This window comes from Lacerta agilis, chromosome 8 (assembly GCF_009819535.1).
Source record: "Lacerta agilis isolate rLacAgi1 chromosome 8, rLacAgi1.pri, whole genome shotgun sequence".
NCBI lineage: Eukaryota > Metazoa > Chordata > Lepidosauria > Squamata > Lacertidae > Lacerta > Lacerta agilis.
In genome coordinates, this window is record NC_046319.1 from 10,084,029 (window position 1) to 10,099,160 (window position 15,132).

At 44.9% G+C, this 15,132-nt stretch overlaps 1 protein-coding gene across 1 annotated transcript; it reads right to left on the reverse strand.

Moving 5' to 3' along the window:
• Positions 1–7,221: 7,221 nt before the first annotated feature.
• Positions 7,222–14,585, reverse strand: LOC117052454 (F-box only protein 44-like). The gene is made up of 6 exons (XM_033159405.1): positions 14,503–14,585; positions 12,588–12,857; positions 10,977–11,169; positions 10,063–10,158; positions 8,537–8,657; positions 7,222–8,109 (listed from the first exon to the last, which is right to left on the reverse strand). Exons 2-6 carry the CDS (start codon positions 12,829–12,831, stop codon positions 7,783–7,785), a joined length of 981 nt encoding a protein of 326 aa, XP_033015296.1. The 5' UTR covers positions 12,832–12,857; positions 14,503–14,585; the 3' UTR covers positions 7,222–7,782.
• Positions 14,586–15,132: the final 547 nt, after the last annotated feature.

The following is a 15,132-nucleotide window of genomic DNA, read 5'->3' on the forward strand; positions in this document are numbered from 1 at the left end:
GTTCAGGTTTAAAGGCTGGGGGAAAATCCTGCCTGAAGCCCAGAGAGCCACTGCCAGTCAGTGTAGGAAACACTGGCCTAGATGGACTAACAGCAAAAGGCACCTTCCTGTTTAAACCAGCTCTTTAGTCTAACCATGAAGGCTAGTGTCTTCTATTTTTTTATGGGGAAACAGTTGCTCATTGAGGGAGCCCTTGCTCTGTATGGAGAAGGGATCTCCGGCACCTCCGGGTAGAGTTGGGGGCGCTCCCTGCCCGAGACCCTGGAGATCCACTGCCAGTCAGTGTAGACAGCACCAAGCTGCATAGACCTGGTGGTCTGACTCTGCCTAAGGTGATGTCGTTGGTTTGTATTGATTGGGGGCTGGGAAGATGGCAAGCTGGATCCTTCTCTCCATTTCCATGTTATGTCTGTATGCAAACCCAAATTTCAGATGTTCTCTGCTATTCCGGGCTAGGCTACAAGCAGTGATTGTAGCCAGTTTTTCCCACAAGGTGGTGGGTTGGCCAGGATTTTCAGATCACTGGTTATTGCAAGGATGTGGCCATGTGCTCCGGCTTTAGAGAACAAGTCAAACCAACTTTATGGTGGTGGAGAGTTCTATGAATGGATGCATCATCTGCAATGACAAAAAATGGAACCTCCAGCTTTAGATGCAGTCTACCTCCAAATACTTCTCGCTGGGCCAAAGCAGCAGCGAATGGGTGGAATCTGGTCGCCTGCTGCGGGACTTTTCATTGGATATCAGCAGGGCTTTTAGGAGTTTGATGCCTTCAGGCTCTGATTAGGCACCACACAGAGGGAAGAACGGAATCTGGTACCTGAATTGTGCTGGTTTTTGCTTAGAGAACGAAACGTACCTCAAACCTGAGTAGGGGGCAGTTGTGTGGGGAGAGGCCTTAGCTTCAGCCCAACCTAAGACTCCTGTCCTTATGGCTCTTTTAAGATCGGCACGTCCCATTGTAAAGCTTTTTCTCCAGGATGGGCAAAGCTGCTTTCAGGGTCTTATGTCTGTTTGCTAACATTTCTTTTCCACAGGTGGGTGGAGATAGTTAAAATCATGCCCTCCTCACCAGCAGGGGGCAGCCTTTCTCACCACTTTGCAGCTGAAAGTGCCTGTTCTTGTCTGGTGTTTGCTCCTTTTGCTGGAAAAAAAATGCAGCAACTGTTTTGGCACATCCCAAAAAGATCTCTGTTTTGCTGTTTTGTGATAGTGGAAGCAGGAGGATGCATGTACTAGTAGGAATAATAAAAAAACATATTCAAACACCTATTTGCATGATTCCAGAAACCTCCTGCTCGGATTAGCAATGGTGTATCGTCCTAGACACAAAAGGAAAGGAGGCAGAGGCAGTCCAGAAGGAAGGTGTTGGAGCGAGAGCAAAGGAGGGGAAAACAGGAGCAGGGGTTTTTTATGGTTGGGGGGGGGGGGAGAGACAGAAGGTGCCTGAGAAAAGGAGTACATACAAACAAGCAACGATGGGTGGTCAATGAGGGAAAGTGGGGCACCCCCCCATCTTTCAGTGTGCCCACTTTCTAACTTTTAATTGGGACAGGGGGGTGGAGCTATCTGTCACCTTCCTCCTCCTTGGTCTCCATGTTTCTCCTAGTAAATCTCATCAGGGAGGATGATGGGAACAAAACCGCAATCGGTCAGCTCTGCCTATCGCCGCTTCTGGCGCCACCTACTGCTGGCCTCTCTGCCTGCCACCCTATCACTCTCAATGGGCACCAGCCGTCACTGTATATCTTCATATAAAGGTACAGTGGTACCTCGGGTTACGTACGCGATCCGTTCCGGGTCGCTGTACGTAACCCGAAACGTACGCAACACGAAGCACCGAAAAAACCCGCGTCTGACCGCGAAAAAACGCTCTGCGCATGCACGCGCTTCGGGTTGCGGGAGTTCGTAACCCGAAGTGTACGTAACCTGAAGCTTGCATAACCAGAGGTATGACTGTATTGATATAAGAATTTTAAGGTTGTGTGTGTGTGTGTGTATCTGTATATATATATATATATATGTGTGTGTGTGTGTGTGTGTGTGTGTGTGTATACAAGACAAACACATGCATAAATATATAAACCACATGTCTGGAAACAGTACAGGAAAACAGTCCTAAAGCCATTTTGACTCTTTCAGCCATCTCAAATATTTCTCTGCAAGGAGGAAGGAAATCGGAAAGCCTCCCCATTGTCTCTTTGTTCACAAATCCTGTCTTAAGGGTGTGTCTGTGTATGAACAGGGTGAGCCTGTGACCTGGATTCAGGAATTAAGTAGTTATCATCACAAGAGAGTGGCCAAATGGACCAGGTAATCCAATCAGTGACCATTAACAGGTTTCCTGTCAGACTGGGTTCTGCTGTAGACCGCCCCTTCTGTGATTTATGTATGATGTATTGGGGGGTGGTCTTAAGCTTACAGGGTGGCAATTTCAGTAAGTCCATATAAGGGTTCCTCCCTCCTGCATGTGGTGAGTGGGGACCCTGTTGCAACAGTTTAATAAAGAGACGGGGACTGACTTGGTACCGACAGTAGAAGAACCGTAAGTCAGTGCTAAGAAAGCATTAGAGAAAATAGAAGAATTTGGACAAGTAGCAGGCTTCAAATTACCGGTAAATAGAAAAAAGACAAAAATGTTAGTTAAAAATATGGATAAAGAAATGGAAGATAAGATGCAACAACAAACAAATATAGAGGTGGTTAAAAAAATATTTCAGAATTTGGTTAATCTCAAAGAATATAAACTTGTTTCATGATAATTTTACATTGGTGTGGAATAAAATAAAGAGACTTGGAATGAAACTATCATTCCTGGGAAGTCGAAACAAAATAAAAAAATAAAAAATATTCCTTCCAGTAGCACTCCTGGGAAGGATATCTGTAATCAAAATGAATGTGCTACCAAATATGTTGTTTTTGATTCAATCCATTCCAATAATCAAGGGGACAGGTATATTTAAAGATTGGCAAAAGATAAATTCAAGATATATCTGGCAGGGGAAGAAACCGAGAATTAAATTTAAACTGTTAACAGATTGTAAAGAAAGAGGTGGCTTTACTCTGCCAGACTTGAAGTTGTATTATGAAGCAGCCTGCCTCAGTTGGTTAAAGGAATGAACGTTATTGGAAAAAACAGACCTATTAGATTTAGAAGGACATGATGATAGATTTGGGTGGCACACGTATTTTTGGTATGACAAAACGAAGGTACATAAACGATTTGGAAACCACATATTCCGAAAGTCTCTCCATGAAGTATGGGATCGGTATAAAAACCTATTACAAAGGAAAACACCCTGGTGTTAGAAGCTATGAGTGTTAAGAAAATAAACCTGAATAAAAACTGGGTAACATGAAATGTTACTCAAAAATGATGGTAACAAATGGAAATTAAAACCATATGAAGAGGTGAAGGGATTTGTTAACGATTGGTTGCACTACTACCAAATTAATGAGATGTTTAAGGATGATATGAAGAAAAATGGATTTGGAAATATCAAATCAAAATTAGAAACTGAAATATTGAATAATAAGTACAAAATATTGTCAAAAATGTATAAAATATTGTTGGAATGGCATTTGAAGGATGAAGAGATAAAGTCAGTAATGATTCATTGGGCTAAAGATTTTGGTTATAATATACAGTTAAAAGATTGGGGGAAATTATGCAAAGAAGGAATAAAATTTACAGCGTGTAATGCTTTAAGAGAAAATGTGATGAAAATGATGCACAGGTGGTATATTACATTGATAAAGCTAGCCAAACTTTATAAGGTAAATAACAAATGTTGGAAATGTAAATAAAAAGAAGGTACCTTTTATCATATGTGGTGGGAATGTAAGAAAGTGAAATGCTTTTGGGATATGATATATACTGAAATTAAGAAAATGCTGAAATATATACATACATTAAAAAACCGGAAGCATTTCTACTGGGAATTGTAGGTACAGATATTAATAGACAAGATATTAAGCTTTTCCTATATGCAACAACGGCACCAAGAATTTTATTAGTACAGAAGTGGAAACGAGGAATTACCGACAAAAGAATGGCAACTGAAGCTAATGAAGTATGCGGAACTGGACAAAATGACGGGAAGAATCCGAGAGCAGCGGGACCAAAAGTTCATCAAGAACTGGACTAAATTTGTAAATTATTTGAAAGACAGTTGTAGTCAATTTACCGTATTTTTCGCACAATAAGGCACACCTGACCATAAGGCGCACCTAGTATTTAGAGAAAGAAAACAAGGAAAAAAATATTATTTTCTAGAATATTTCTTTCTCTCTGTCACCCCTTCCTTCCTTCCTTCCTTCTTCAATGGCTCAGAAGAATGAAGGAAGGGGTGGCAGAGAGAGAGACAAGGAAGGAAGGGGTGAAAGAGAGAGGAAGAGAGAGGGAAGGAAGGAGAGGGAAGAGAGAAAAGGAAGGAAGAAGGGAAGGAAGGAAGAGGTGAGAGAGAGGAAGGAAGGAAGGAGAGAGAGAGAAGGAACGAAGGAAGGGGTGAGAGAGAAAAAGGAGGGAGGGAGGGGGGTGAGAGAGCAGCGGGGGGGGAGGCATCCCAAAAGCGATGCTGTCAGACGCACAGACATTTCCCCTTTCTTTTTAGGAGGGAAAGGGTGTGTCTTATGTAGCGAAAAATACGGTAAATACGTTGGTAGGATTGCAGGAAGCTTTTTAAGGAAAGGTACAAAAATCACTGCAAAGAAGAATAAGAAATTATGAGGTTTTACTGATTTTGATTTGAAAGCAATGATTAAGTAGTGAAAATGCAGAAATTTGGACTTCCGGCGGCAACGCCATTGCGGAGCGGTCGTGGGTTGCCTCGGCTGCGAGGCGACCCAGTCCGTCCCGGGGGTTGGAGCCCCGCTACCGCAAAGCGGGGCTCCGGTGGGGTGCGGGAAGAGCGTCCCGCACCCTGGGCTCCCCGGCTGTGCCCATTAGTGCTCTGAACCCTTCCCTCGCTCCCCCTGTAAAGGGGGAGTGGGGGTGAAGGGACAACGGAGCCGGGCTATAGGGGACATGCCCCAACCGGGACGCAAATGCGGCGGTCACCCCCGCGACGAGCGTCAAAGTTCTACCTGTGCTTAATGGAATTAAAGAACCCGGTGGTCGTGAGTATTCGAAGGGCTTGACTTTATGTTTTTCGGACGATCCGGGGGGGAAGAGGAAAGGAAGCCTGCCTCCCTCCCTTCGGGCGAAAGAAAATAACCAGTTTAAGTGACTGCTGCTACAGTAATGGATACAAAGTATTTGAACTTTGAAAAGTGAGACTGTTGAGATCTCCCTTTGGGGAGTAAGTCTGTAGAAAATATCTCCGTTTAAAGTTTTGGTCTTTGCGCTCTGGCTTCAGGAAAAATGGCGATGGAAAATTTGGATTGACGTGGGAAACAATTGTAACAAAGGGAGGAACATAGAGACAGGAACTGAAATTTGACACTCACCCCCTCCCCCAATATGTTGGACTTTGTGTTTGAACTTATTTTGAACTCTGAACTAACGGATGAAGAAAGGCTTACTGTCTTGGAGCTGGAACTGCTTAATCGGAAACTGAAAGTCTTGAGTGGGGTAATAAATAAATAAAATCCATTTCCCACAGAGGAGGCTTTCCAAATGTTTTATTCAATGGAAGGAAACCTTGGCAAAGAGTTGAAAGGGATGCTGGAAGGATGGAGAGAGATGACAGGGCGACTCCGAGTAAATGATCCGTTCTTTGGGGGTGGCAGCCCCGGGACGGTAAGATTTGCTATATCCAGACCCCGAGGTGTGAGCTCGGGGGCAAGGGACAAGAAATTAAGATATCTACAAAAAGAAGAAGAATGTTACAAAGAAGCGGAGGAGCCGAAAGAGGAGGAGATGGGTACCCTGATGCTCGATGCAAGGATTGATGTGAACTGTGCCTGGATCTGTGGACATATGGGAAAAGAGGACAATTGGAAGATTGGTTCCGTCGATAGACAGAGAAGGACAATGGACAGAGGGGGAGTGGGATAAAATACTAAATGTAAAATTTAAATGGTTTGTTATGGTATTCTGAAATCGGAGGGCGAAGGTGGTTAGTTTTAAGTTTATTTTGAATAAGTAAGGAGATATTCGAGGTCTTATGTTATTAGCAGCAAGATAAAGGACAGAAGAAGTTAGTATAGATTTTTTGAGAATATTTTGTTAAGATTTATGATAAAGTAAGAGGATTAAGATGATTGTTTTATTTCTAACTGAAGTTAATTTTTAGGGAAAAGTTGTTAAAAAAAAAGAAGATTATGGATTTAAAACCGAAGGTGAAAAGGCAGGGGAAGTCAACTGTCAAGATTCGGAAATAGAATTTTTTTCTTTACGCATGCAAACAAGAAGAAGAATCCTGGCAATATTTGTATTTGTTTTGTATTTGTGGGTGTGGGTTTGGGTGTATGTTTTGTTACGAAAAATGCCAATAAATTCTTCATTAAAAAATAATAATGCAGAAATTTGAAATGAAAGACAGAAAATCATAAGGAAGGTTTGAAGGAAGTCACGGTTCTAAAAAGCCAAAAATTAATAATAAAACAAGAGTGTGTGTAATGGAATGTATTATTGTAACACTACTAAAAATGATATGGCAAAAAATAATAATTAAGAGATAGAGACATACTTCCACATGTGGTGGAATTGCACAGTCATCCAGGAATTTTGGGACAAATTATATAATGAATTCAAAAAGCTATTCAGATTTTCATTCAGAAAAAGACCGGAAGCCTTCCTCCTAGGAATAATGTCAGTGGAAATCAGAAAAGATATAAGACCATTGTTTATGTACTGAACAACAGCAGCCAGAATATTAGTGGCAAGAAATTGGAAAAATGAAACACCACCCACGTTAATAGAATGGCAGGCTCTTATGACTGAATACCTCAACCTGGAAAAGATGACGGGGAAAGTAAGAGGGCTCCCAAAGTATACAAAGAATGGAAAATATTCAAAGATTACCTAAAAACGCATTTGTCCAAATAACAATCTCCTTGCGGAATTAAACTGATCCTTGTAAAACACAATGTGCAAATGTTAATTTATTATAGTACACACAAAAAAAACTAGGGTAATAGAAGGCTGTGTTGTCTTCCACAAACATGGTTTTAACAATGAGTCCATAAGTGACTATGGGGGCCAATTCTGGATCCACACATCCTTCCACAGAGGGGACATTGGTTTCTGAGCGGGAGTTGATCACGGTGTGGATCTGCCAAGCGTGCCTTCCTCTTAGCACGTTTCTCCCTTGCGTCCTGAGTTCGAGTGTCTTCAAAGCCCATGAAACCTTCGGTAAAGGCTGATTTCCAAGTGGAGCGCTCGCAGGCAAGTGTTTCCCAATTAAGATGGCATTAGCAGAGGTTCCGGAACCGTTCAACACACAGGGTTAAAATAGGGGGTCTCTTTTTAGATCCATCTATGCCATGATCTTCAGCATTAAACCATAGAAAAGAAGTTCAGGTTGCCACCCATTGTTGCGATGTGCCCTATGCAATGGGGGGGGGGGCGGAGAGGACCCCTTGCTATCCCAAAACCATCTCACTTAAAAAATAAAAAAGAGAGTCCGTTTTCACCAGCCTCCTAGCCAGCCCATCTCTTGCCTTGTTTTCATATTCAGACATGCTTCTAGATCACAGATATATCGAAACAGGGCATCTGCAAGAGATACAGGTTGAGAGAAGCAAAGAGCACCCAAAATCGAAGCTACAACTGGGTGCAAATTTTTGTGCAGGTAAGGGAAGGGATGGCGGCGCTAAGAGGGGCGGGGCGGCGGCTTTTTACCAGTTATCACTGTACCAGAAATCACCCCCACTGTAAGAAAAACCACAAGGCGATTCGTCACTGCTGGAATGCTCCGGTGGATCGTGGTAATCTAAGTAGTCGGAGTCGTAATCGTAATCCACTGTTGCCCACGGTGGTGGGTGAAGTGTGACGCTGCTTTGCAACACCCTCAGTCCACCCCAGGACGGCTCCCTGTCTTCACTTGGGCCTTGCTCTGGGAAGAGGAACGTACGGAGGCTGGGACGACAGGCTCCCTTGTGCCCTTTGTGTTCAAAGAGGATATGACGGACACCTGGAGGGTAGCTGTTAATAGCGCGATAAACCTGGAGAGGAGAGAGAGAGGGAGGGGGCTGCTGGGTCTGGGGGAGGTTGCAGAGAGGAAACTGCCCCCTTCCAGGATGCAACCTCTCCCCCCACAGCGGTGGCTGGAGGGGCAGAAGTGGGGAAGCCAACAAGTAGGGGGAGAGAGAGCCAAAGAGAGACAGAGGAAGACTAGTTTTGTCTCCATTCTTCTCTTGCCAGATGTTAGGCAAGAGGAGGGAGCTCCCAGGTAGTCAACCAGCTGAGCTGCTTGTCAGTAAGACACTTTGAGGTTTTCCACAATCCAGTGGTATATATCTTTTATGAAATATTTACACACGAAGGCCTGCACGTGGTAGCAGACGGAGGTTGGTGGGACCCCTTTCACCCTCATAGACCACCCTCCACTAATTTAACAAAGTTTGCATTTTCTACTCAGGCTCAGCTCACCGGGAACCACGATGGCACATGAGATTCTTCAAATGGAAATTGATGTTCTTTAAGGACTTCAGAGTCTGCAGACAACAGCTTCACAGTCAGTTTATAGCGTGAACCAGGCCCACTTGAAAAGCTGTTTTTGGTGGGGGGGGGGAGAAAGAAGAGAGAGAAATTATATGAGCTTAGGACAAATTGAGATCCAGCTGGGCACATCGACCAACACTGTTTCTGCCACTACAACATGGTGATTGAAACAAAATTTTCAAAAATTCCTCCCAGTAGCACCTTAGAGACCAACTAAGTTTATTATTAGTATGAGCTTACGTGTGCATGCACACGAAAACTCATACCAATAACAAACGTAGTTGGTCTCTAAGGTGCTACTGGAAGGGGATGGGTGGGAATTATTTTGTTTCGACTATAGCAGACCAACACAGCTACCTACCTGTAACTAGAACATGGTGACTGAGAGAGATCTTGGCAGTGCTTGTTTCCTAAAAAAAATCCTTAGAAGGCTGTGTTGTCTTCCACAAACATGGTTTTAACAATGAGTCCGTAAGTGACTGTGGAGGCCAATTCTGGATCCACACGTCCTTCCACAGGGGGGACATTGGTTTCTGGGCGGGAGTTGATCACAGTGTGGATTTACCAAGCGTGAACAACAACAACAACTGTCTGCTGAGCATAGGGGGCATATGCCATTATTTATTGGCCCATAGATGGTCCTTGTGGCTTTAAAGAAACTCTGTGCATCATGAGTGTCGGCCGAGTGCTGGATCTCTTGAGCTTTTTTATCCACCAGGTGTTTTTTAGTTCTGTGGTTCTTCTTTGAACCTCAGCCTTAGCGTTGGCATAGGTTTTTTTCTTAGCTGCACAGTTTCTATCTCTTTGCCAGATCTGAAGTTCAATCTCACTGTCATTCTCATCAAACCAGTCCTGGTGTTTCTTGGTTTGGTATCCAATAGCTTACCTTAGGGATATGTGTCCCCCAAGGAAAAAAAGCACTGGATCTTGATATCTGCATTTTTATATTTCTGGTTATCTTTGGTCAGGGAAGTGAAGTGTCTCAATATTAGTAAGTTCTCATTAACATTCAAAATAAAACTAAAAGATGGGTCCCAGTGCCTTCCTGATTAACACATCTGGTAACTAATTGGGACTGGGTGCCACTCTAAATAAGCGGAGACAAATTGCAACCCCTAATGCACAAAAGGGCTCAGTGGTTAGAGCATTTGCTTTGCATACAGAAGGTCTCTTGTTCAGTCCTTGGCATGTCCATCTAAGACTGGGAATGTGCCTTCCTGAAACCCTTGAGAACCACTGCCCTCTCTGTGTTGTCATGGAAGTGATGGCCAATGGCCGCCTTCATTCCTCTAGACAACTGCCCCTGGGGCTGAAGCCTAGATCCAAGCAGACCCTCCCCTCTGCATCCAACTCACTGACCACATCTATCCTTGGGATCTCACAGATGCCAAGAACTTCGTTTGGGGTATCCACCCTCCCTGCACCCCAGCCAAGACAGGACACTTGGCACTCACCAGTCCTTCAACACAATCTTGGGTCTGGCTTCATCCATCAATTCATCCCAATAGCCTTCGTCCTTCAAGGTGATGAGCTGAGACTTGCTGCAGGGCCTGAGACATTAAAGGACACCATCATTAACCCACATTACCATCACTACCCCACAGCATTGGGGGATGCGGGTGGCGCTGTGGTCTAAACCACTGAGCCTCTTGGGCTTGCCCATCAGAAGCTCAGCGGTTCGAATCCCCGCGACGGGGTGAGCTCCCGTTGCTCTGTCCCAGCTCCTGCCAACCTAGCAGTTCGAAAGCACGCCAGTGCAAGTAGATACAGTGGTACCTCGGGTTACAGACTCCGCTAACCTAGAAATAGTAACTCGGGTTAAGAACTTTGCTTCAGGATGAGAACAGAAATAGCACAGCGGCGGCGGGAGGCCCAATTACCGGTAGTTAAAGTGGTACCTCAGGTTAAGAACAGTTTCAGGTTAAGAATGGACTTCCAGAACGAATTGAGTCCTAACCCGAGGTACCACTGTAAATAGGTACCGCAGTGGTGGGAAGATAAATGGCATTTCCGTGCGCCGGCTCCCTCAACCTGAAAGCGAGATGAACACCACAACCCCATAGTCACCTTTGACTGGACTTAACCATCCAGGGGTCCTTTACCTTTACCTTTTACCCACAGCATTTGGCTCCCCACAACACACTTTTTTAGTCCATAAAAAAGAACGGCTCATTTGATAGGATTTGGTGATGCAAATTGCTCCACCCTTTAGTAACCATTGCATTTTAATGGGTTATATTTATTGAGAGAGGGTGCTCTCCTTATGCTGAATACAGTGTCAAGCACAAGAACCTGCAGCAGGGCAAATGAAAACTCCTTTTCCTCATCTTTAAGTGGATCTGAGTTCACACAATGATAGGTTCCTCACCCGTTACGTGCAGCAAAGCATTTGTAGAGCTGAACAGGAACATCTTCTTCTTCATCTTCATCACTCTCCCCAAAAGTGTCCATTTCAAAAGGGCCAATTCTCCCACGGATACTTTTTGAGTCTTCTATGGACAGTTCCTCAGTTTCCCAGTGGCCCTCAGCAGGTGTCTGGATTTCCCAGGAGTCCAGGCCATCTGACGCAGCGTGTGTGATGGGGAGACAGAAAATGAAGGGAGAGGCTTTGAGTGCATGGAAGCAGCCAATGGGTTAGAAAGAAAACAAGAAGGACTTGGGCCACTTTCAGACTGTCCCTGTTTCCAAGAGGGACTCAGTTGCATAATGGCAAGTTCAGGGTCCCAGATTTAGGCTCGTTTGGCGATCGTGTGCAAGAAACCCACATCTCAACAAAATCAGACTTCCTGACGCAATGCCATAAAACCCCTCAAATGAATTGGCTCGATAAATAGCCAGTTTCCTTAAATGTGGGGCAAACAATGAGGATGATGGGGCAAAAAACAGGCATTTCGGAAATGACTGTAGTTCAATTACATATTACCCTTGGTTTGCATGAATAAGTATTAGGCACCCTGAGGTTAACTGACATTATTACCTTGGGTCCATTAATACCAACAGGTCTCCTCTGAGTAACAGGTGTAGGGAAGCTATGGCTAAACTACAATTTCCATCATGCCGGCCCATTTCTTTTGCTTGCTGGGATGGATGGGAGTTGTAGTTCAGCAACCTCTAGCTTCCCACACCTGGAAAAAACAAGGTGCTTGGCTATTTAGAATATGCAATTATTTATATACATATGGTGCAATGTGTGTTTTGTGTGTGTAGATAGATAGATAGATAGATAGATGGGCTGGGAGTTAACTGGTTTTTAAGGCCACCGCGAGGCCTTGCAGATTGCTGCTGCTACTGCCAACACATAACGCGGTCATGGCAAGGTGTTTCTGCCACTGCTGTTTCTTCTGTCTCCTAACAGGCCTGCTGGCAGTCTGGTAGTCCCAGATTATTTGTATTTACTAGGACTCACCGCCGAATTTTGGATGGTCCTGAATACCACCATTTGGTAGCCAAGCCCAAAGCCCAAAGTCATGTTGGGATGCATTTTGGCTTGCCTGCTGATGAAACTGAGTGTGTGATGATTGATAATATTGTCATTTATCCATTTTAGACCCCTAAGTAGTGGCAGTTGCCAGGACATTGTCCTGACCACCTCTGTACAGTTCCATCCTTATTTCAGATATTGTGGGAGATTGCAATGTTTAGCCGGTGATATTGTGAGGTTTAACTGCTGATAACATTGCAGTGCTTAGCTGGTGAGTTATTGCGATGTTGAAAAGCAGATATCGCCTGGCCCTTACACACACTGTGATTCGAGATATATTACCAGCTCAAATATTATGAAAAAATTATCATCATGTGAACTTCAAACCAGTTTGGGACGATATATCAATATATCCCCCCTCCCCCAGTGTAACCATTACTGTGCTAGATGAACCAATAATGGGACTCAGTGTACAACAGTTTCCTATGTTCCTAAAGGCTTTGTGATTCAGATCTCTGTCCAGGAGCGTTTTATTCTCCCAGATTAATGGGGACATACCTTGGCCATCAGGGTTCTTGATTAAGTTCTTCTCTAGGCGGGAAAAAATGTAGAAAGCCAATGGCTTTGGAGAAGAGTCGCTGTCCCTTTTCTGGAACTTGCGCTTCCACAGAACCGGCAGGTCTACCAAGTCCCGCCACTGAGAGCAGACCAGCCGGCAATTGCAAATCAGGTCGCTTGCTGGAACCAGGGACAAGATATCCAACAGAAGGTGTTCAGGCAATTTTTCCATGTTCGCTGCCATCTCCCCTTCGATGAGGTCTCAGCTGCCTGAAGAGATGAACCACGAAAGAGGGGAGCAAGGGGAAGGGGCAAACATACTAGATCTGTGAGTGGGCCATAGTCAAGGACAAGATGGGTACTGCAACAAAATGTTGCAGTGTTAAGTGCTGCAGTTCAGCTGCTTTATACCTAGTCAGACCATGTAGCTTAGCATTTCCCAACCCTGCTGCCCACCGATTCATGACTCCCTCCCCGAGATGGGTGCAGGAAGGGGAAAGCCATGCCATTAAGACTTGTGTCTCCTGTTCCTGGTTCACTTGGAGAAACTGACCTCCCAGTTTAATAGTGATCAGCTATCACAAATCTCTCTGGCTCTGTGTCCATACTAGGAGCCAACTTCTAGGGGTTGATGGGGCTTCGCTGCCCCATAGAATGTTTGAGGGAGCCCCCCACCCCCCAAAAAATGTTGATGGGCATTGCCATTCAAATGGTGTGTATGCACCACATCATCATCATCATCATTTATTGAATTTATATACCGCCCTATACCCAGAGGTCTCAATCAGGGCGGTTCACATAAAAAAACCACAGTATATAAATTAAAAATAAAAGCAATAAACCAGTAATACCCCCTTAAAAAGAGCCAAATTTTAAAAGGGTAAGGTTTAACCAAAGGCCTGGTTAAAAAGGAATGTTTTTGCCTGGCGCCTAAAGGTGCATAATGAAGGCGCCAGGCAAACTTCCCTGAGGAGAGCATTCCACAGATGGGGAGCAACTGCAGAGAAGGCCCCGTTCTCGTGCTGCCAGCCTCCAGGCCTCTCGAGGAGGAGGCCTCAGAAAATGATCTCAGGGTCAAGGTGGGTCCTTATGGGAAGAGGCAGTCCTTGAGGCATTGCATCATGTGATTGATTATGCAGGGCAGGGCTTACCTGCCCCCTCCCCCCACATTTTATTCAAGTTGGCACCCCTGTCAGGATCAATACATTTTGTTTAAAGGTGTTGTGTGTTTCGATCTTCACTCATACCAGTCTTCCGTACAGGGGTGCCGTTCCACAGAACCAGCCTCTTTGTGGAGCGTTGTTTTGAGCATGTGCAGAGTTCTATCTGAAAGCCCAAGTGCAAACGGACTCCTGCCGGCTGCCCTTCCCAGATCCCGCCCCACTGTAAAGACCCACCCTCTGAAGAAATACCAAAGGACCTGAAAAGACTCTTTATGTATGCGACAGCTGCGAGGATGCTTTTTGCCCAGGGGTGGAAATAACAGAAAACTCCAAATAAATAAGATTGGATAATCAAGATGGTGGACTACGCCAAAGTGGCAAAATGGACCGGGAAGATCAGACACCAAGATGAGAAGAAATTTAAGGAATGGAAAAAGTTTAAAGAATGCCTTAAAGATCACTGCAAACACTTAAAGATGTTAGCAGGACTTGTAATGTAATTTTGTAAGGTTAAAAGTGGATAAAAAACAAATTTGGATAAATTTAATTAGGTGCAGTAGTAAGAAAAAAAAGATATATATTGGAAGCCATGGGGGCGGGGGAAGTACGAGGATTCAGGGAATCCCATGATGTATAAAATTGATTAGGCTTAAATACAAATGTTATCTGTAAAAAGAAAGATCCACTCTCTTCGATGGCTTCTCTCCCCACCAACCCCCACCCCCACCACCACCATCCCTTCCGAGTCTTACCTGCAATGCAACGAGCGCAGGAACGGCACGACGCCCCCGAGAGCAAGCCTGGTCTCCGCCCCACTCCGCCGCCAGGCAGGAAGGGGAAACCGAAAGCGATCCTAGTCCAGGCTCTCATTTCGGAGAAACGACCCGCCAACTTCCACCAATCCCACTCCTCTGGAGGCGGGGCGAGGAGTGGAATTCCCGCCGGGGCGTATTTGCATAAGATGACGCGCCTCCAGCCAGCCAACGCGCCTCTCGGACCCAACTTTGCAAAGGCAAGAGCGGCGTGGCCGGAGGCTCCGTCCAGTAAAACAAAACCGTCACAAAAGGATATGGGTTACTGGCGAGCGTGGACCATACACAGCTCATACCAAGACTTCCCCTTGCTCAGGAGAGTTAGCATCTGTGACAAATGACCAACGGTACTCAAGGGTTGCCCAACATCCTACTATAAGGAAGATGGAGATCTATGGAGATGAGGATGGCATCTAATCAGGGACTGGAAGCTGGCAGACTCCACACACGCGCCCATCTCCCATGGTTTTGCCTTGCAATTTAGGGCGGGAGTCACAGGACCAGGAGAACGCAAGCACAGAGGAAATCTAATAGAATGCCAATGAAATCTGCATTGGAAAATACTGGCTT

Coding starts and splice junctions, on each gene's coding strand:
- LOC117052454 (XM_033159405.1), bottom strand. CDS start 12,831: ATGGCAGCGAACATGGAAAAATTGCCTGAACACCTTCTGTTGGATATC. Junction 10,159..10,976: donor TGCTTTGCTGCACGTAACGG/GTGAGGAACCTA, acceptor TTAATGTCTCAG/GCCCTGCAGCAAGTCTCAGC. Junction 8,658..10,062: donor AAGATTGTGTTGAAGGACTG/GTGAGTGCCAAG, acceptor CACCAAAAACAG/CTTTTCAAGTGGGCCTGGTT.